The sequence below is a fragment of the Hemiscyllium ocellatum genome, chromosome 21 (assembly GCF_020745735.1).
Source record: "Hemiscyllium ocellatum isolate sHemOce1 chromosome 21, sHemOce1.pat.X.cur, whole genome shotgun sequence".
NCBI classification, from domain to species: Eukaryota; Metazoa; Chordata; class Chondrichthyes; order Orectolobiformes; family Hemiscylliidae; genus Hemiscyllium; species Hemiscyllium ocellatum.
In genome coordinates this window covers 53,078,625-53,101,677 of record NC_083421.1, presented here as the reverse complement: position 1 = coordinate 53,101,677, position 23,053 = coordinate 53,078,625, and the positions used below count along the sequence as shown (strand labels likewise).

Sequence of the window (23,053 nt, the reverse complement as noted above, 5' to 3'; positions counted from 1 at the left end):
CTGTTGACTGAATCTATACAAGTTGCATATCTTCCACATGAAAAATAGTCCTAATTCCGACCATTGCCATGCTGAGTATTTGCCAGGTGTGAGCATACGATTTACGAAACCAAGAGCAAACCTCAGCACATTTTACTGTAAACCTTCTGGAATCTTGGTTTGTCACGAGACAGAATCTTGTGGGCAATTAACATCCAAATAAATCAATGACTAGCCAAGTTAAAAATGAGTGTGTACTCTAATTATTTAGTGAATAAAATTATTTCAAATCTTAAAAATTCATTTTGAAATAGTTAGAGCAGTGCAAGTTGAAAAATGATCAGACATTCAACTGCATTAAGAATAACCAGCATCATATCAATAGTACAGATTCCAGTTTTGCAAACTGAATAGTACTAGCAATCATAGAGAGAGTCAGAGATGTACAGCATGTAAACAGACCCTTCGGTCCAACCCCTCCATGCCAACCAAATATCCCAACCCAATCTAGTCCCACCTGCCAGCGCCCAGCTCATATCCCTCCAAACCCTTCCTATTCATATAGGCATCCAGATGCCTCTTAAATGCTGCCATTGTACCAGCCTCCACCACATCCTCTGGCAGCTCATTCCATACACTTACCACCCTCTGTGAAAAGTTGCCCCTTAGGTCTCTTTTATATCTTTCCCCTCTCACCCTAAACCTATGCCCTCTAGTTCTGGACTCCCCGACCCCAGGGAAAAGGCTTTGTCTATTTATCCTATCCATGACCCCATAATTTTTTTAACCTCTATAAGGTCATCCCTCAGCCTCCGACACTCCAGGAAAAACAGCCCCAGCCTGGTCAGCCTCTCCCTGTAGCTTAGATCCTCCAACCCTGGCATTATCCTTGTAAATTTTTTCTGAACCCTTTCAGGTTTCACAACATCTTTCCAATAGGAAGGAGACCAGAACTGCACGCAATATTCCAACAGTGGCCTAACCAATGTCCAGTACAGCTGCAACATGACATCCCAACTCCTGTACTCAATGCTCTGACCAATGAAGGAAAGCATACAAAACGCTTCTTCACTATCCTACCTACCTGCGACTCCACTTTCAAGGAGCTATGAACCTGCACTCCAAGGTCTCTTTATTCAGCAACACTCCCTAGGACCTTAAGTCTACAAGTCCTGCTAAGATTTGCTTTCCCAAAATGCAGCACCTCACATTTATCCGAATTAAACTCCATCTGCCACTTCTCAGCCCATTCACCCATCTGATCAAGATCCCATTGTAATCTGAGGTAACCCTCTTCGCTGTCCACTACACCTCCAATTTTGGTGTCATCTGCAAACTAAAGTACCTCTTATGCTCACATCCAAATCATTTATGTAAATGACAAAAAGCAGAGGGCCCAGCACCGATCCTGGTGGCACTCCACTGGTCACAGGCCTACAGTCTGAAAAACAACCCTCCAGCACCACCCTCTGTCATCTACCTTGGAGCCAGTGCTGTATCCAAATGGCTAGTTCTCCCTGAATTCCACGAGATCTAACCTTGCTGATCAGTCTCCCATGGCGAACCTTGTAGAACGCCTAACTGAAGTCCATATAGATCACATTTACTGCTCTGCCCTCATCAATCTTCTTTGTTACTTCTTCCAACAACTCAATCAAGTTTGTGAGACATGATTTCCCATGCACAAAGCCATGTTGACTATCCCTAATCAGTCCTTGCCTTTCCAAATACATGTACATCCTGTACCTCAGGATTCCCTCCAACAACTTGCCCACCACCGAGGTCAGGCTCACCGGTCTATAGGTCCCTTGCTAGTCTTTACCGCCCTTCTTCAACAGTGGCACCATGTTTGCCAAACTCCAATCTTCCGGCACCTCACCTGTGACTATCGGTGATACAAATATCCCAGCAAGAGACCCAACAATCACTTCTCTAGCTTCCCAGAGAGTTCTCGGGTACATCTGATCAGGTCCTGGGGATTTATCCACTTTTAACCGTTTCAAGACATCCTCCTTTGTAATCTGGACATTTTTCAAGATGTCACCATCTATTTCCCTACAGTCTATAATCTTCCATATCCTTTTCCACAGTAAATACTGATGCAAAATATTCATTTAGTATCTCGCCCATTTTCTGTGGCTCCACACAAAGGCCACCTTACTGATCTTTGAGAGGCCCTATTCTCTCCCTAGTTTCCCTTTTGTCCTTAATATATTTGCAAAAACCCCTTGGATTCTCCTGAATTCTATTTGACAAAGCTATCTCATGTCCCCATTTTGCCCTCCTGATTTCCCTCTTAAGTATACTCCTACTTGAGACCACAAGGGCTTTTATTAATGTTGTAATGAAAAACATGTTGTTTTTAAACCTTGAATTTGGATTTATTTCTATTCCTACAGAGCTGATTTGTCTTTTCACAAGCTAAGGAGTTACAATTCAATGAGGTTTTAACAAACGATATAGTAATTAAAACTTTTCAATGTGTATTTCTCTCAGGCACTGCTCACCAACCCAGTGTCAATTGCAGAAGTACCACTGTAGTCATTAATTTAACCAATTCAACAAATCTCAAGACTGTGAAGGAAGCTGGCTCAAGTTAAGAGGATAGGTTGGTGAAACTGGAGCTGGTGAAACTAGAAGAATTGCTCAAGTGACAACTGAACAAATGACTGATTTTGATTGTTTGACAGGGAAAAACCGCTCCCATCGACAACCAGAGGACATGGTTTAAAAGGTGATTGGCAAACAAATCAGGGTGTGGGAAGTAAATCACTTTTAAAAAAGAAGCCAGATGGTTTGGGTTCAATCCCCACAAGCCCAGAGGTGTATCAAAAGATGTCCAGACTGGATGATCAAAAATACTTACAAGGAAAAGACAGAAGTTTGATATTAACTGAGTAGTTCCCAAAGAGACATGGTACAGACACAATGAGCCTTCTGTACTTTACCTGTTCTATGGTTGAATAAGATAACCCTAAGCCAGTTCAAAATTGTTAATATTCTAATCTTCACTGTGCTCAAATTAAAATACTCCAGGCAAGATTTTTACCCTTAATTCCGTATTATTTTTTAAGAAGAGAACAAAACATGCAACTCAACTCTGACATTGACCCATAGTTTGATTTTGTCAGGACATTTCTAACAGATGAATGATAATGACACCTGTATCTGTTTCCCATCCATGTCAGTGAATAACAGTCTATCATCATTCTTACGTTTTACACTTCTGCATCAATATGTATTACAATAAACTTTTCACGTGAAATTACATTCATTGGCAAACCAATTTAATTTATCCAAATTTCTTTTACTTTACAGGTTGTTCTGCTATAACGCACATTTCACTAATGCAAACTCACTGTGTGATTGATAAATTGGGAATACTTTCTAACGTGCGAACTTTTAAAACATACATTGGTTGTAATGCAATTACATCATCAACACTTTAAGCGCTGTTTCTAAAGCATGACTTTTTTAAAAACACAGGGTTGCACAAGAACAGAACCATCGCATTAGAAAAGAACTACTTATATTTGTAATCATTGTCTGCTATCCTGATAGGGTACTCTACTCTAATGGCAGAGGGAAGATGTCAAAAGTACTGTATGCAGGTTGACACTGTAATAATACTGTCTGCATGTATCACTACTCATCATGCTCATACGCTTGTTCTTTACTTATACTGGTGACCCAGCAACTTATTCATAAATAACTCCATATGCCTCGACCGCATTCAGAAGCCTCGATCACGAACCTTAGTAAATGCCTTCTACGAAGTCAAGTGAATGGTATCAACCGGATATTAAATCAGTGTTACTGCCAGGATTTTACTGACGTGTAAATTGTGTGCAAACTATTAATCTTACGTTCACATGCCCTGTGAAAAAACTCCAACAGCATAATTATAGATTACATCGTTCCAAAACTGGGTTGTGCCTAGACACAGAAATTTTGAATTGCTTAGTACTTGTGTGAAGTAAACTGAAGCAGGGTGGAGTATCACAATTAGCGGCATATTGGTAGCAAGATGCTAAGTAAATCTAACAGCAGTACTGCACATTCACTAGTCATCTCAGATATGCTAGAAGATTTGTAAAGCTAATTTCTCTTGAAACTAGCCTGATCATTTTTTGTGAACAGTGCTATTTAATTATACATTATTTCTGTTCTGTAAGCTTGTCTCAAATATGTTTTCTCAACTGAAGCTGAGCTGAATCACATTTGCTTTGTTGATGAGATATTCAAGTTCTGTGCTTCTCATACATACCGAGGGCCAAACACCAAGCAAGCCTTTTAGAAATCATTTTTATTATGATCAGAGTACAAGTACTACAAGATAAAGACATAGCTTTGTACCATTCATTTTGGCTGGTTCTGCTTTACTGTATATTCCTTCACAATTTAGTGAAAAAAAAGTAACTTCAACACAAGACTCGTGCACCATTGTTTAAAATAGAAAAACTTGGAAAAAAATAGGCTTATAATAGTAACTGTAGTGTTAGATTGCTAATGACTGCTAATCAATTGACACGTTGTTAAAAATGCTACTTAAAATTGTACTTACTATTCTGGAATATCGGTTTAGTTCAGATGTAATGCACAAATACAACAACCTCTTGAAATTAAATGCGCATTGATGCTGAAGCAGGTAGTGAAGTGCCAATCTCACGAAATGAATAGCAACAGGATTCAAACAGCAAATTTTATACATTTGCTTTTAATCGTATATCTGCCCCTTGCCTGAAGTTGCCTGCACCATTTGCACATAAATAAAAATGCCACTAATTTCACATTATTTCGGCAGCAAATTCTTTCCCTTTGTCCCATCTTATCGTGATTCCTATGCCACAATTTAACCAGATATCGAGCAGTAAAGGTGTTTTCCAAATGGATGGCAACGTGGGAGCCTATAACCATCCAAACAATTTAACAATTTGTATGAATGATTTATAATGTACATAACATGAATTGTTTTCCATTGAGAGAAAAAAAAAATCACAACTACCCAACAAGGAACATCTTCTGATTGCTACTTAAATTATTCCTTTTAACAGAAGACTCTAGACTTGAATACTGTGACATTGAAAAATTGAAGATACAACTAATGCATTCACAGACATTATTTCTGGGCTAGTACTAAGCCATTTGGTTCCAAAGAGCAACATGCTTTTGCTCCATGATGACATGCGCAGTCAAAAGAAATCACTCTTACCTCACCTCTATAGTTCAGCTGTTTTGTCTGTGTTTGGACCAAGGGTGTAATGAGGTCAGGAGTGGACAGTCACTGGTAGAAGCCAAAACAAGAGTCAATAAGTAGGTTATTGTTAAGCAAGTGGTGCTGGGGAACAGAGTCCAGAGAAGACTAAAAGGATGATAATAGACAGTAATAGATTTATCCTGGTTTTCACTTAGTTTTGGGGTGGTGGTGATGATGGAGAGAGAAGGGTTAGATGACAACCTTCCTATGCCTCACAGATTTGTGGGTCCATTCTGTGCTTCTGTCTAGGCCTGCCTACGTGACATATGATCTTTCAATCTCAACGTTTTTGTTGAACAAAACATAGAATAGCCTACCATGAATAGCTATTAAGGCAGTTGTTATACTGCTTAAACAGAAATTGGATATATATCTCAAAAGGGAAGAACTAAAAGATAAGAGATAAAAAAGGATTAGTGTAGCTAGTTCCATTAGGAGCAAGGAAACTCACTGGAATGAATGGTCTCTTGTATAATTGAGGAAAAAATAGTAAATGGAAACCTACTTCTGCTGCACAATGCTCTTAAATGTTTAATCTTTGCACCTTGGGATCACAACCAAGCTAATGTCTCAGAATAAGAGACCATTCCTCTCGATAGGTTACATCAATTATGCTGTCATTCTTAATCAATTCAAAACAAAAATGAGGCCGGTTTCACTTTTGTCCATTTTCCAGTTCAAAAACAAGAGGAACGAGAAAGGATGCACCCATTTGGAGACAGACAAATTGATGGGTTCTGCAACAGTAGAAGAACATTTGCCAGTGACAGAAAGGTATTCATTGATTGGAAGCAAAAGTACTGCAGGACAGCATAAATTCACAAAAGGTGAAGGTCATGCCTGCCAAGGAAGTCTACTAATGTGTTTTGAATGCAAGTCATCTTCCTTGTACAAGAACCCTCTAATCCAAATACATACGCAACATCCATACGGTGAACCTGAACAGCATGAATAACTTCTGTGACACTATCTGCAAAGTATTTTTCACTCACCTTCAGATTCAAAAACTTATAACAAACCATTCAGATAAAATTCACTGAAATCTTTGGTTTAAGTGAGCAGAGTCCATTATACAAAAATAATGTTGATGGAAATTATTGTAAAATTAAATATATTTCACAACTCCAAGCATACAATGGGATAGAACTTCTTATATCCCAAGTTATTCCATTAGAAGGTACTTCAAATTCAAGAAAGCGGCCTGCCAATTTTACATTGTTACTAATCATTCAAGGCATGAAAATTCATATCTTTAGTCTGCATACTTTCCATTGATCTGAACCTGCACAGAACTGAGCTGTATTTTTAGTTATTCCAAGGTAAAACAGCAGAGAATCACACAGATGTCTCCCCATGAAGGTCCCACCACCAGGAAAGCTTCTCTCAATGGACAAGAGGCTGGCTGTGAGGTGCATTAAGTACCTACTCCAGGGAGGCAGCTAGCAGATCTGCTCAACTTAGGGTCCACATTACAGGCCAGATAGGACTAGCATTGTAGAAGGGGAAGATAAAAGGGATTGGTTATAGGACAGAGTTGTAAATATTTGTTAGTTAGTTGTTCTATTTTAACAAATAAAATTGTTAATTTTTAATTAGATCTTGGTCTATCGAATTTTCACAGCTTGTTGCACAGGATAAATCTTTCCTGTGTTGTTGGTTTTAAATTAAGCAGGAGAGTTTACCCTGATTCGTAACACTGTTTGGAAACCCTCCAGTTTCAAACTCCTGGCCTCCCTGAGGCAGTCCAAAAAGTACGCATTGATTTGTCAACGTGACCAGAAAACACAAGACAATAGCTAGCCCAAACAATGATTAACCAAAGTATAATTGCCCAATAACTTCAGGAGTTAAACTTATAAAGTAACTCGTCAATACTCAAAATCACAGCAGATGAAAGCTAACCCAAGCCACCTTTTGAAATAGAGATTTATACTTTAAAATGTCAGTTAAAGAGAATTCGTGCGACCAACCAAGCTGTGTGTAAAATGTAAAAGCAAGGAGTGAAAAAAACAACTTTTCTCCTTCTCTCCAACTTAACAGCTTTGGTGGGAGTTGGCTGAATCATGACCGGTGTCTAATATCCCTGCAAACAGAGAATTCTATTGGAAGAGCTCTGAATTTTCTACAGTAAACTCTCCAGAAGCAAAAAAGAGGCATTCTAGCTGCATTTTTTGAAATAAAATTTAAGTGGGGAACCAAAAGCCTGTGAATCACAGCTGGACTAGACAATTAGCAATAAGCTGTAAACTGACTCTTATTTATCTTAATGTTGTATTTGGGCAAATTTATGATTTCTACATTTAATCTATAATGATGGGTGGCACAGTGGTTAGCACTGCTGCTTCACAGTGCCAGGGAGTTGCACGACGAGATCCGATTCCACCCTTGGGCAACTATCTGTGTGCAATTTGCACATTCTCTCAGTACCTGCATGGGTTTCTGGTGATTGCTCCACTTTCTTCCACAATCCAAAGTTGTTCAGGTTAGGTAGATTGGCCATGCTAAATTGCCCACTCTCCAGAGATGTGCTGTTTAGCTGGAGTAGACATGGGAAATGCAGGGTTACAGGTATGGGACAGGAGGGTGGGATGCTCTTTGGAGGGTTGGTGTAGACTTGATGGGCCAAATGGCCTGCTCCCACACTGTAGAGATTGTGTGGCATTTCAGAATTTGTATTAACCTTTTAGTGTTTTAATCCAGGTCATTTTCAGAACAAACAAATCGGACTACAAATTTGGTGAAAACTCCAACTGATCCTGACAATCAGCTTTTAACCAGCTAAGTGCCTATATTGGATTGGCAATTCCATCTTTCAATCTGTAAGCATATCAATTACAATCAAACAAGGAAAAGTCAGAAAATCCATTCCACTCCTTCTCACTGGGTGTTGACAGGCAGAATGACCACAAATCATCAGCCATGCTTGTAGTACACTTCACCTCAGCAAATTTATGTAATTAGTAAGTCCCAAGTTATGAACTTCTTCTGCCCATTAGCTTAATGATGAAAAGTCTGAATGTGTATGCATTGGAATAGTCACAGATTTTGACATCTTAAATTTGGCATCTCTTAAGTGTCAAATACAGTATTATTTTAATAAAATAAAAGTGAGTCATGGCTAACAAAGTGGCCTAGACTAGATATTCTAGGACCTCCTTTTTAGTATACTATCAAGCATAAAATATATTTTAGCAGTTAGAAGGAAAGCCAAGGCTACAATGCATTTGGTCAGAAAAACTATTTAAGAATGAGTTAGAAAGAGATTGGAATGAAGCTAGGAGTCCTCTTCCCAATGGTCATGAATTGCAAATACTCATTTGATAGTTGTGTTAAAACGTGTGCATATACTTTATCTAAAATACCAAAAATCGACCTGTAAAGTAGTATAAACATAGGGGTGCGTTCCTGCAGTCTTTATACTCACCAAGTGTTAGCATTTATCCCTGGATACTTGCTGGTTGAGCAATTGTCTGAAGAATGTTAGCAATAAGGCACTTACTAGGAAGTTAGTACTTGCATACAAATTGCCAGTCAACAGATATTTGTCACAGATTGAGGAGGTGCCTGAAGAACACAGTATTGGCCATAGAGTGTGACTAAAGTAACTGTCATAAGTATCCAGTATTAGTAAACAGTGAATTTGGTGTAAACAGGTTTGACAGATCTGAAGCAATTACAGTCAGAGATGCACAACAGGGTCCAATTCGTCCATGCCAACCAGATATCCAAACCTAATCTAGCCCCATTTACCAGCACTTGGCCCATATCCCTCTAAACCTTTCCTATTCATGTACCCATGTAGATGCTTTTTAAATGTTGTAATTGTACCAGCCTCTACATTTCCTCTGGCAGCTCATTCCAAACACACACCATCCTCTGCTTGAAGAAGTTGACACTTAGGTCCTTTTTAAATTTTTGCCCTCTCACCCGAAATCTATGGCCTCAGTTCTGCACACTCCCACCCTGGAGAAAACATCTGTCTATTGACTAACCATGCTTTCCATGAATTTATAAGCACATTTCTTAACTGTGAAAAACCAAAATCTGACACATTATGGAAAATTTTAAATTCTGATGAGAGAGAACAGTTAAAGATTTTAAAGTAAGAAACAGCATCACCCTACCTAAAATTCACAAAACTATCAAGCAGTGTCAATGTTATGAAAGGAGAATTTTGTCAAATTTGCTAGTTTTTTTAAAGGATGTAACAAGTGGGGTACATGAAGGAGGTGGAATAGTAAATGCGACTTACTTAGATTTCCAAAAGACATTCGAGAAGATGCTATGTAAAAGTTTATGCACAAGAGCTCATTGTGTTGGGTGTAATATGTTAGCATGGGTAGAGGAGGAGTTAACAGGAAATAGAAAGTCTTGATAAATAAATTGCTTTCTGGTTGACAAACTGCACCTATTGGGCTATCATAAGAATGTGTTGGGGCCTCAATATTTCTTTTAATGAAGTATGTTGTAGCAAATTTGATGACACAAGGACAGGCTGAAATGCAAGTTTCAAGGCTGAAAACATTCTGCAAAAGGATTTGAAAATAACATTGATGAATGGTTTACTTGTCTGAAGCACAGAACTTTAGACTATTTAGCCAGTCCTTAATTTATAGGCTTGATGTTTATAACTTCTGAGTTTGGATGATGTTAGCGTTTCATGTTGTGTTTTGGTCATTGAATAGTTCATTTGAATCCCAGGTTTTCTTCCTTGTTGCACGCAAAGTGCACGAAAAGCGAGGATCTCAATGTTTAGAGATTTCGACAGCCTCAGTATTTTGTCATTTTATTATTTGTACAAGAACTTGCAAACTACTCCAGTAAATGGCTTTGAGTCACCCCACAAGTAAGCCACTCATGATTGCATCAATATACATCTCTAGTTAACACAATTTATGGCATTTCAGCATGTGCTTTTTCAGCTACAGAAATCTTAACTCATTCACTGGTCCAGTGCTCGTCTCTCTTATTTCCAATATCAGCAGTACCTAAGTTCGAAATCAATTCAATTTATTCTACAAATTATGCTGCAGTTTACATCTCCATTAAAAAGTAACTTAAATAAAATCAATAAAGTAATGGATACTAATTATATAATCAAAGAAGCATGAAAATAAACAAAATAATTATAGAACATTGGTATAGAAGTGCAACAAATAACACTAATCAACGAACAGCAAAAGTTAAAGAACAGGTGTGTATAAAGTTGAAATTCCTGTTTTAATGCAAGTTCAGGGAAATATGCAAAAACGATTATATGCTGGGTCACCAACCAGTTATATCAGGGGACAGAATCACAAATTGATATATCCAGAGGAAATTTTAATCTCACCTATCCAATTGGTGAAATGAGACATGGTTTTGGTAACTCAATTGTATTGGTTTAACTTATGATCTTTGGTCAGGTCTAGGGCAAGTTCAGCTTAAAATTTCTCTCTGTAAACTTCAAAAATGTGTTGACTTTTTTTATTGATCTCAACTAGTTTGTTCACATTATGTCAAACAGTTGTGACATTTAATCACCATACTAACACCAAAAGTAAAACTGCACAAGCAAATATATCACAGATTAATGGAATCATTAATTAATTTATGATTAATTAAGAACTGTCTCCAAAATTTTGATGCTCAAGAGATCAAAACACCTAATGATAGATGTCATTTAATAGAATTCTAACTTAAGTAACCCTAAAAAAAAGTATTAAAAAAATTTAGCAGAATAATGGACTCCTTTCACAAAAGTTAGCTACATGAGGAATACTAATATGCCACCTGTTTCTCTAGAATTTAGACGGTTGAAGAGAGATCTGATCAGACGTTTTCAAGATGTTAACAGGAGAAAATCAGAGTCAATAAAGGCTGGTTGGAGATTCTTGAACTAGGGCACATAGTTAAAATATTAGGTCCAGGAGAGATTTTAGGAGGCACTTCTACACAGAAAGCATGAAAGAGATTTAGCACTCTCTTCCACAAACATCAATGGATGCCAGATCAGTTGGTAATTTCTTATCAGAGATAGAGAAATTTGTGTTAAGCAAAAAGACATTGTCCAAAGGCAAGTATATGGAATTAGGCCAAATATCAACCAATGATCTGACTGAATGGCAGAACAGGTTTGAATGATCTACTCCTGTTCCTATGTCCATCCATGATATTTCTACTACAACATACAAAAGCTAACATTTCAAAACTTCAAGTTGAGATCTTTGTGGAGTAAAATCTCACTCCCTACACAATTTGATCAACAGGACATTGAAGTTGAAGTACTAATCTGAACTTGCTCTTCTCTGTGCGCGTATGGATATGTTGCTCATCTGCTAGTCAGTTTTTACGCACAAATAATTTTGATGAACAAGACATAGGAATCAAACAAAGTCAATTTAGGTATGTGAGAATTAAAAGTTCAACAAATCTGAATAAGCTGAGAAATGAAGCATGTACATTTTTGAAATTTATTCAAAATAATTTCCATAAAGTTACAAATGGATATTTTTCATGCAATATTGCTGTTTGTTTCAGCACCGTTCACAAACGTGAAACTTCCAGTCCTGACAAGCTAAGACAGATGTACGTTTTTTTCTGGATTTGCTGTCAGTTAACATGACAAAAAAGGGTTTATAGAAGCAACTAAGTGTGAAGTTAATATTGAAAGTATGATAGTTTGATTTATGAAATATCCATATTAATAAATATAAATAGCTTAAGCAGAAACAGTGTGTTCATCTTAGCACAGATGATTGGGCAAATAGCTAGTTTCTATGCTGTAACTTTCTTATTGCTCCATCAGTCACCTGGATTTACTGTTGTGCAATGAGGCAGACTTGATAAGGGAGCTTAAGGTGAAGGAACCCTTAGGAGGCAGTGTTCATAATATGATTGAAGTTAGTCTGCAATTTGAGAAGGTGAAGGTAGAATCAGAGGTAATGGTATTACTGCTGAATAAAGGCAACTACAGGAGGCATCATAAGAACAAGGAAATGGCTAAGGAACGGAATAATTACTTCGCAACAATTTTCACGGTGGAAGACATGAGCAATATCTCAAAAATTTAAGTGATGAAGAGGCAGAACTGAGTATGGTGGCCATCAGGGAGAACATGCTTGAAAAACTAAATGGCCTGAAGGTGGATAAATCATCTGGACCAGAGGGACTACACCCCAGACTTCTCGGAGACAGCAGAGGTATAATGATGATCTTTCAGGAATTGCTAGAATCAGAAATGGTCCCAGAGGACTGGAAAATTGCTAATATGACACTCCTGTTTAAAAAGGAGTAAGGCAAAAGGTGGAAAATTATAGACAGATTAGCCTAGCCTCTGTCGTGAGTAAGATCTTGGAATCCATTGTAAAGGATGAAATTCCTGACTACTTGGAAGCGTATGGTAAAATAAGGCAGAGTCAGCAGAGCTTCACCAAGCCTGACAAATCTGCTAGAATTCTTTGAGCAAGTAATGAGCAGATTAGACCAAGGAGAATCAATGGATGTTATCTACCTGGACTTGAAGAAGTCCTTTGACAAGGTGCCACCCAAGAGGCTACTGAGTAAGATAAGGGTTTGTGGTGTCAAAGGCAAGGCGCTAGCATAAATAGAAGCTTGGCTGCCATGCAGAAAGCACAGTGTGGAAAAAGCATCCTTCTCAGGATGGCAGCCAGTGACAAATAGTGTTCCACTAGGTTGTGTCGGGACCACAACTTTTCACTTTGTACATTAACGATGTAGATGAAGAACTGAGGGGATTCTGGGTAAGTTTACAGATGATACAAGGATAGGTAGAGGGACAGGTAGCATTGAGGCAGCAGGATTTGGACAGGTTAGGAGAGTGGGCTAAGAAATGACAGATGGAACACAAAGTGGGAAAGTGCGAGATCATACACTTCGGTAGGAAGGAGAGGGGCATAGACTGTTTTCTAAATGGGAAGAAAATTCAGAAGTCAGAAGTGCAAAGAGACTTGGGAGTTCTAGTCCAGAATTCTCTCAAGGTAAACTTGCAGGTTGAGTCAGTAATTAGGAAGACAAATGCAATGATGGCATTTATTTTGAGAGGACTCGAATATAAAAGCAACAATGTACTTCTGAGGCTCTATAAGGCTCTGGTCAGACCACATTTGGAGTATGGTGCACATTTTTGCGCCCATTCCTCAGGAGGGATACACTGGCCCTGGAACATGTTCAGAGGAGGTTCACGAGAATGGTCCTAGGTATGAAAGGCTTAACGTATGAGAAATGTTTGAGAACTCCAGGTCAATACTCAATGGTATTTAGAAGGATGAAGAAGATCAAAATATACAGAATACTAAATGGCTTAACTAGAGTAGATGTTGGGAAGATGTTTCCATTGGTAGCAGACTAGAGCCCAAGGGCATAACCTGAAAGTAAAGGGAAGAACTTTTAGAATGGAGATAAAGGAGAAACTTTTTCAGCCACAGAGTGGTCAATCTATGGAATTCATTGCCACAGAAGGCTGTGGAGGCCAGGTCATTGAGTATGTTTAAGATGGAGATAGATAGGTTTTTGAGAATCAAGAGGCTCAAGGTTTACAGGGAGAAAGTAGAAGAATGGGTTTGAGAAACTTATCAGCCATTATTGAATGGTGGAGCAGATCCAATGGGCTGAATGACCTAATTTCCGCTCCTATGTCTTGGGGGCTTATGGTCATCCAAATCCCAAACTCCTATAATTCCCTCCATAAAGACCTGTGTGTAGTAATCATAAGGCCAGCTGCTGGACTTCACAGAATAAGAGTTCACTGATCGGACTAGATTAACAGCCCAGAGTGTCCTGGCTGACAGATTAAAAAGGGGAGTGCCTGGCAGTACTAGAGTCAAGTACTGTTCGTGTGTAAATAAAGGGTGACTTGCTGTCAGGATGCCAGCCTCTGTGGAGTCTTCACTGTGGATCTCCCCACTTCAAGACATTACTTGGTAACCTTTTCAGAGTAAGATTTTGGTCACCTAATCTCAGGTGACTTGCTGTCAAGTTTTACTCAACTGCACTTGCGAGGCGCCTCAAGACATTTTTTGCTGTTAAAGCTGCTGTATAAATACAAGCTGTTGCTGCTGATTTTATAATTAATTTCATTCAATGGACCACACATTATAACTCTGATATATAACAATATGTATGCACACACTGTTCAGGGAAACACCTCCTAGTAATTCTTGTATAATTATTGTTTTGAAGAAAGAATGTCAACCTTAGTGCTGAATATTATCAGCTAAATTAAAAATCTGCTTTTGAGAATATTCTACATATTTTCATTCATTACTTTGTTGATCATTGAGAAGAGATTGATCAATTCATAGGTTTGGTTGTCAGGAACCCCAAATTACATCCTCCCATTTCGAATTCCTGTACTGTAACCAGAATCAGCATGCACTAAGAATTTGCTTTCTTAACCATATCCTCACATTTAGAGCTCTCACAGTGTAGTGCTCAGCACTATGTTCATGTACGTTGTGCACTAAACTGTAGCAACAGTATGATGTCAAAAGCATATCCTTTCGTTAGCCAAGTGCAATTAGTGGGGCAGTGATTTATTCAGGATGACAAAGGGACTGAACTAAACAGTGGTCAGGTTAGCCCTATTAAAGCTTGGGCCACATGGTGCAGCACAATAAATTCTGAATGATCCTATCTACAGTGTTAATCTACACACTATAATACAAATGTCAGCAAGAAAGATTCAGCTTTTCATCTGACTGCAACAGAATCAATATCTTGATTAAATAATCATGATGGATTTACCTTGTCTCTTCAAATGATGAGGAAATATTACAGATAGTGCGCACAATAAAACAAATTTGGAAGGATTTTGATGGAGGAGTTTATAAATTAAAATATTTGTATAATTGATTTAATTTTACATTATCAATTTAGCTATTTTCTTAAACTGAATGCATTCATTATGAATGTAACACCATTTGCGAGGATCATTCCAATGTGCACGTCACACTGGATTTAAATTCAACAAAAGGAAATTACCTATTAATTTGTAGTTATTGAATTGAAGAGTTTAATTTCTAAATTCAGATATAAAAAAAGTACTTCAGATCACAAAAAATATTACAAAAACAAGCAAAGACAATATTTTTGTGAAAGGATTGGAAACATTATTAAATGACAGTTAAGCAAGTTACTGACTCAGCAAATTCAGAAATAGGTTTAAGATTTTGTGTAGCACAAATTAAATCAGAATCAAACAGTTATGGTTCAACTGCACTGACTCAATTCCCACTGGGTAGGCAGAACTAATATATTAGAAATAAATAGCACCATTCTCCATATGGTCAAATAAAATCACATTTGTACAGTACGTTGATTGGTGTCGACACTGGTGACCACAGGAATTTGTTACATGATACAAATGGCTATTGGTCAAACGGGTGATCTTGAAGTTCGATGACTTCAGGAAATATTTTGCACTTCATTTACACTTGGCATAGTTCAGAGAATGCTGGTGTATCAGCTTCTGCTGATTAAACTTCTCTTTATACTGCAACCTCACTAAGATAGGGGAGTAGATTACTGCGGTAGAAAAAAGCTGTTGCTGTCAATCCACCTGTTCACTCTCCATACGCTTTCAAACAATTTATTTAAGATTCAACTCTACCTCGCATAGGGCACAGTTATTCTAAATATTTTCTAATTAATCTGCTCAGCCATGTTATTATTTACGTCTGAAGCAGGTGGGAGTTGACATAAGCCTCCTGGCTCACAGGTAGGAATGCTACCACTGCGTAGATGTTCTATTAATACAATCTGCATTATAAACCTGCTTTCCATTGTTTAAAAAAAAAGAGGATAAGTAGCCACTTTTAAATGATGCCTCTCTGCAATGTAAATGCACCACAATATCATTACATACCCTGGTAGACAAACATCCTTTACAGAGTACAGAGTACAAATATTAAAATCCAACTCTTGCTGTGGTCAAAACAAGTTGTATTTCCAGTAATGCAAGGAACTGTCCTAAGGCACTTCATGAGAGCATTATGTAAAAAATACAACACTGAACCACATGAGGTGATATTAGGTCAGAACACCAAAAGCTTGGTCAAAGAGATAGGCTTTAGGAATGTCTTAAAGCAAAATGACAAGTTGAATGGCAAAGAGACATAGAGATAGAAATCCAGAACATGGGACTTTGGGCAATTGCAAACATGGCAACCAATTATAGTGCAGTTATGGCACAACAGGCCTGAATTTGAGGCACGCATATCTTTGATAGCTTGGAGGACAGAAGTAATTACAGGGATAGGGAAGGGCAAGGTCATAGAGGGATTTGAAAACAAAGAAAACTATTGATAGTAACAGGTATTTTAAATGATCAAACTATCCCCTGACAGTTTACTTCACTACTGAAGTGCAATGGGTACTAAGCCAAGGAAAAGGAGGGATGTCTGATAGAAAGTTGAAAGACCTCTTTTCAAAGCTATTGCTAGAGATGTACTGGTTACAGCTGTGTACACAAGTTTCCCTGTCAGAATGGTTAAAAGCATTCTACAATAGTCCTAGCTAACAACTTTGAAAGCAGTAAAGGAGATAAATAGATAAATTTATAAATACATTCTAAACAAGCAAATCCTATTTTAAAAATGAACTCAGTACAGAATAAGAAAAAAAACAAATTTAAAATGAAGCAGTCACTGAGAAATCTAAATGATGCATTATAGCACCTACTGACTGGTTTATATAATGCATGACTACTATAACCTTTTTTTTCCATTCATGGGATGAGGGCATTGCTGGTTAGGCCAACATTTATTGCCCATCCCTGAGGGTTGTTAAGAATCAACCACATTGCTGTGGATCTGGAGTCACATGCAGTCCAGACCAGGCAAGGACACAGACCAGGCAAAGGCAGCAGACTTCCTTGCTTAAAGGACATTAGTGAACCAGATGGGTTTTCCCTGACAATTGACAATAGATTCATAGTCATCATTAGACTCTTAATTCCGAGTTTAATTGAATTTACAATCCACAAGCTGTTGAAGCAGGATTCAAACAGGTCCCCAGAATGTGACACCATCACTAGACTATCTTCTCAACCTCTCACTACACATATGGCATGGTGCCCTTCAGGACTGTGGTGATTTTACTCTTTTGAGGGTTATTAGCTCAGTTGGCTGGATGGCTGATTGGCAATGCAATGCAGAGTGACACAAAAAAGCATGGGTTTAGTTCACACACCAGCTGAGCTTACCATGAAGGACTGTTCTTCTCAACTTCACCCCTTGCTTGATGTGTGGTGACCCACAGGTTAAACAACCACCAGTCATCTCTCTCTAAAGAAAGAGCAGCCCCGTGGGCTGGTAAGACTATGGCAGCTTTACTTTAAGCAGGACTCAAACATGTGTTTACAGATGACATGAAAAATACATGTAGAAGCCACAATGGGCATTTAACATTCAACGTTGCACTGGAAATATTCTTAATTGTGACTCCATGAGTTCAGAATACCTTACAGAAACAATTTTATTGCAACATTATTATTTATGTTATTCACTAATTAGAAGCAAGCAGAACAATTTGAGCCGCTGGGATCCACACAAAAATTACATTCACATTTTTAATTGAAGTTGCCAACGGTGAATGAACATTGAACCTTGGGAGATAGTACTTCAAGGTACCATCTTATCCCAAACATTTTTACATTTAGTTTTAAGGCAAGGTTTTCCAGAGAGTGATAATTAAATATGTCCTTCTTTAAAACAAAATGCAGACCATTAAATTAATATCACTCCAGGGTTTAGGATGAATTACATACTTGAAGCTTTGTTGCCCACTGCACTTTGCCCAGACATGCTTGCACGTGTTAAAACATTTTTGCAAGTATTTCTTCTCCTTTAGTATACAGTGAGTTGGCAGGAAAATATGAAAAACAGATACGTCTTTAGAGACCTACCAAACAGCCCCATTCTTAAAGTTTCTTCTGGTTCTACATTGAGGTTGTCCCACAATAACTCCATGGAAACCCAGAGCCTGAGAGCAAGACAGTGCAAATGAAATAAAATTTTCCCAGCTTGGCCTACATAATTTGAATTTAAAAAGTTAGCTATCTTCAAAATGAGTGAACTCTACATAAAACATGGAACCATTAACCTGTCTGCAATGAATGGCTTGCAGTGCAAACTTACTGAGGTGGCAGAGCGAGTGTAGTAGGCTGAACCTTCGGCCGACGTTTTGCAGATACACCCATTTGCATCGCCGAACGTTTCAGAGACTGTTGGTTTAACAGGCTGGAAGCTAGACCAGCATGATACTGGAGCTGAAAAGAAAAAGGAAATAAATGGATATCAATCAGATTCAGAGCAATATATAACAAAATCCAGGCAACACTTAGATCCTAGCAGATAGCAATTCTTTTTATAGTGAAATGTGAACAATAATAATATTTTAAAGAAGTATTTCTGAAGATTGTTGACATTGAGGGATATGGAAAACCACGGCTAATTGATAAAAAAAATGCCAGTCCAAAAGACTCTCCATCTTATCAATCACACATACACATCCATCCTAGGACAAGCCAAACATAGACACGTACGAGAATTCCTAGAAGCATGGCATTCCAACTGGAACTCTGTCAACAAACGCTTTGACTTGGATCTCATTTACCACCCCCTGAGAAAAAGAAATTTTGTCACCACAAGAAATGACATTACCACAGGAAACGATGTCACCAACCCAAACAAAGCTAAATACAAATAGAAAGCGGGACATGCCACCAGTACTTCATCCGGAGGCTCAATGATATTACCTAGAATGGTTACGAAACATCTGAAAACAAACCTTCCAGCTCAGCAAGCAAACTGACATCCAATACCTATAAATACTTATTTGCTAAATTTAGGTTCAATATCAATTTCTTTCTTTAAAGTACAACTTAAGAATTTAGGAAATAAATGCCTTTAAGATCAAGCTGGAGATCTGGTGATAATTTTAGCAATGAACATGAAACAATAACTGTAACTGAATGATTTGAGAGATGGAATTTGTTATCACAACTCAAAAAAAATAAAGTGTATTTTGTCTGTCTGGCTCATCACCCCAGACAAATCTGTATCCTCTCTTCATAACACCTTCCTGGCTCTGAAATGATTGCAGAGTTCTGATTTTCTCTACCTCATGATCATTCTAGACACTGAAACTGGGAGAGAAAATGCTTCCTGATATTTGTCCAGAATTCTCCCATTTTCATTTTACACCCCTGCCTTAATCGTGTACTCATGTTTTAATTGAAATTTATTTTCCAAGAGATGTTTATATGTTTCTTTCACTGTCTTTAACTTCTCCCAGAAGATTGCGAGATTGCTTTGGAGAAGAAAAAGGGATGACATATACATAATGTTTCATCACACCTAGTGTCAACAGACCAGCTGTGTTTTCCTGATATTTTTCATACATTCATTTTGTGATATAGTTTTGGGATATGCCTCACTACCACCTTCTACGTCAACTCTGCGTTCAATTTGTTTTGCATCATGGAGAATTCAATTGCTGATGTAATACTCAAGGTATTAGGGTCAGTGCACAATGGACTCAAACTGTAGCGCTACCGATTGAGAAATACTTTGGCATTCTCATTTCTTTATTTGGACCAATGTCATTCTTCTTATAATGTTCCAGTAGTTGCACAGCTGGAGAGGTTTAATTATGTCAAAAGCCTAGATAAATATAAAATGGGCTCCTCTCTCAACACCTTAGGCCCAAAGATTTTCTACAGCTTTACTGATGGTATTTTAAGAAAACAAACAGAAGTGGGATGTTTGCTGATGATTGTAGTGATCATTTGTAATATATAATGAAGCAGTCAATGCCTGCAGTCAGGAAGACTTGGACAACATCCAGATTTAAGCCAACACATGATATGTAACAACCACATCACTCAAATGTCAATGTTGACCATCTGGGAATAAAAAAGAACCCAACTATTCTTGTTGACCTTCAATGGCATTACCATCACCAAGTCCCCTGATGTTTACAATCTAGTAATCAGCACTAAGCAAAAGTGCCAGAGAAACAGCCACATAATTCAGTAGCAACTCAAGTTAGTCACATCTCACCCTTAATTGCTCTATAACATGAAAAATCTGCGATTTCATATCAAAAGGGAAAAAAAATACAAACGATAATCCCAGTTGAGAGAATATAATGAACAGGTTAACCCAGACAAACTGGGGGCATTACTCCAGCAATTGAGAGATGACCTGATAGAGATCTTCAAAGTGAAGAAGGGGCTTGATAGATTAGCCATAGAGGTGTTGCCACTTGAAGGACTCAAAAACTAGAGGTCATAAAAAGTATTTACTAATGAATCCAATTGAGAATTATGTTATGACCTCGAGACAGCCAGCCAAATCAAAATTGACCTCCCTATCACTATATACACAACACAGTACAATTAAAATACTCAATCACCCGCAAAATTGCCCTAATGGCTCCTAGCCAGGCCTTTTAAATAACTAATACCAGACTAACGGACACCGCTTCATATTTTAATCAAAAGAATTAACAATGTTTTATTAGTAGAGTAGTTTTAGCACAGCAAAGTTAAACAAGGTAGTCTAATTAATGTCGATGACTTAAAGCCTGCCCCCCACCCAGTCACACAAAAGACAAACAGAAACAGTTCAGGGATAAATCAAAGAGAAAATAAATACAATGTAACTGGCCTGTTCACCTAAGCAGTCTCTACAGTCTGTGAAATCACAAGCACGTGAAATTATATCTTGCTTGATTTCTGAAGATCAATGCAAATCGCTTCCAGTGTCTGAGGAAGATTCACTTAATACTTGGAGTTCAGATTAGATTCTCCAACTTTCAATAAATTGATAACGGAAGGATAACCAAGGAGTAATCAAACCTCCATCCTATAGCTTCAGCAGGCACAATCCTTCTGACAAAAACAGTTCAAACATTGGTTTCACTTTGTCATTTTTCAACACTTTGTTGGATTGATTAGCACCTGTCAACTGTTTCAGCAAAATGTTTCAACTGAGTCAAAACATCTGTCAAGTACTTTGCACAAGAATCCACCTGCAATTAATTTCCATGCTTGGCCTCAAACAAAACCAGCTTTGCTTATTCTCCTTTTTTTTAAAAAAAAGAACAACCTGCAGCTCAAAGGTCACCTTCAGGTCTCAGCTCAGTTCATAGCTCCAAACCAAAAATGATTGAAATAAAAATAATAAAGGTCTCAATAATTCTTTGAATATGGAACTTAATTGCAATGAGTAGTTGAGGTAAACATCAGATTTTTTCCTCATCCCCATTTTTAAATAATAAGCCCCGAGTCGTGAGACTCTGCCTCATATTCCAGTAACATCAATCATAGAAAACAACCTCTTAATACCTACCCTGTCAGATTCCTTCAGACACCGTATATATTTCAATTAGATCACCTCTCACTCTTCAAAGCTGTAGGAAGTAGAGGTGTGGGAGGAGGATTGTATAGCACATAAAACACCAATCTCAACTAGTTGTTCTGAATGGCCCACTTCTACACTTCAGATAACCTATCTATAAAAGGCAATAATTAGGAATTTGGGAGTGCTATCCCCTTGGCAGCACGGAGCAGGTGCACCAACACTAAAGAAGTTCAATGTCAGCAAAAATACACAAATGCGCTTGCCTGGACTCCCAACTACCAACTGGAGTAACCACACCCTTGCTCATTGGCATATTAAGATGAAATGTATGCTTTCTACAGGATGAACTGCACGAATTCATTCAGGCTCCTCTGGTATTGTCAAGCTAACCACCATTTTTAACTGGACATGGATTCATATTCTTACATCTGTGTTCAGTCAAAACCTTAGAGCTCCCTGATTAATAGAATGATGCGCGCGCCTGCAAAACACCTAAAGGCAGCAGCCCACCGGTACTTTCGCTGAAGCAAGTAAGCTTTATCAGTAATGCTCATATTCTTACTTTATTTTTCAAATTTCTTCCCAGTTACAAATTTCACTTGAACTCTTCTGTAAGTTATTTGGCTGCTTTAGACACAAATGCCCGGATCCATTCTACTTCCAGCTTTGAAACTGATGAAATTGTATCCTGTTCATACTTTTGGGAAATAATTGGAACACTGGCACTTTACCACAAAAACTCCCTGCTGATACTTTGGAAAGAGTCTTACATTTTTTACATTTTAGATGCATGCCTACACCACAGGTTTCCCATTATAACATTAAGCATCACTTCCTCAAAATAAATAAAAGACATTTGATCAGGCAGTTTCTGGCTCTTCTAAACTCAAGTTCATTGTTATTTTTCCCCCACACACACGATCCCACAGTTTGTTAATGCTGTTCAATTCTACTATTCTTTAAATAATTTATGCAAGACCAAAAAGGACTTTATTCAGGTGGATTTCTTGCCAACTTTTAGAAGGTGGTTCCCAATTTCTCACTTTTCAATTCCTCAAACAAACAGTACTTTGTAGATTCCATCTTCAAGAAATATAATCTATTCCAGTGGTTATTATTTGGGGGAACCTTGTGCATTCCAATAACCCGTATATTGCTTATTTAGAAAAATAACCATTTTTTACAAGAGTAACTTTTATTGTTCTATTGTACAAATGCATTTACATCAAGGGATTTCATTTCTTCTCCATACCGGAAGAGTTTCTTCCATTATATACATTATGCAGCATTTCCAATTCCCTTGTGACCAAGTGACAGTTTCTTTCTCTGTTCTTTTGTGGCAGGTCACAATCTTCACAGAGGTTTCTATCATGTTTCTCCCTACAAAGCTGTTACCTCCTTTATTGCATTTATTTTACCACATTTTGTTTGGTTAATTCACTTAGTCCTA

General features: G+C 37.9%; 1 protein-coding gene across 1 annotated transcript in view; it reads right to left on the bottom strand.

Moving 5' to 3' along the window:
* Window positions 1-23,053, bottom strand: part of med27 (mediator complex subunit 27) — a 238,276-nt gene that overhangs the window by 106,888 nt on the left and 108,335 nt on the right. Inside the window, exon 3 of the mRNA XM_060841477.1 lies at window positions 18,373-18,503. Coding sequence (XP_060697460.1) covers window positions 18,373-18,503 — 131 coding nt within the window. The remainder of the gene's footprint in view (window positions 1-18,372; window positions 18,504-23,053) is intronic.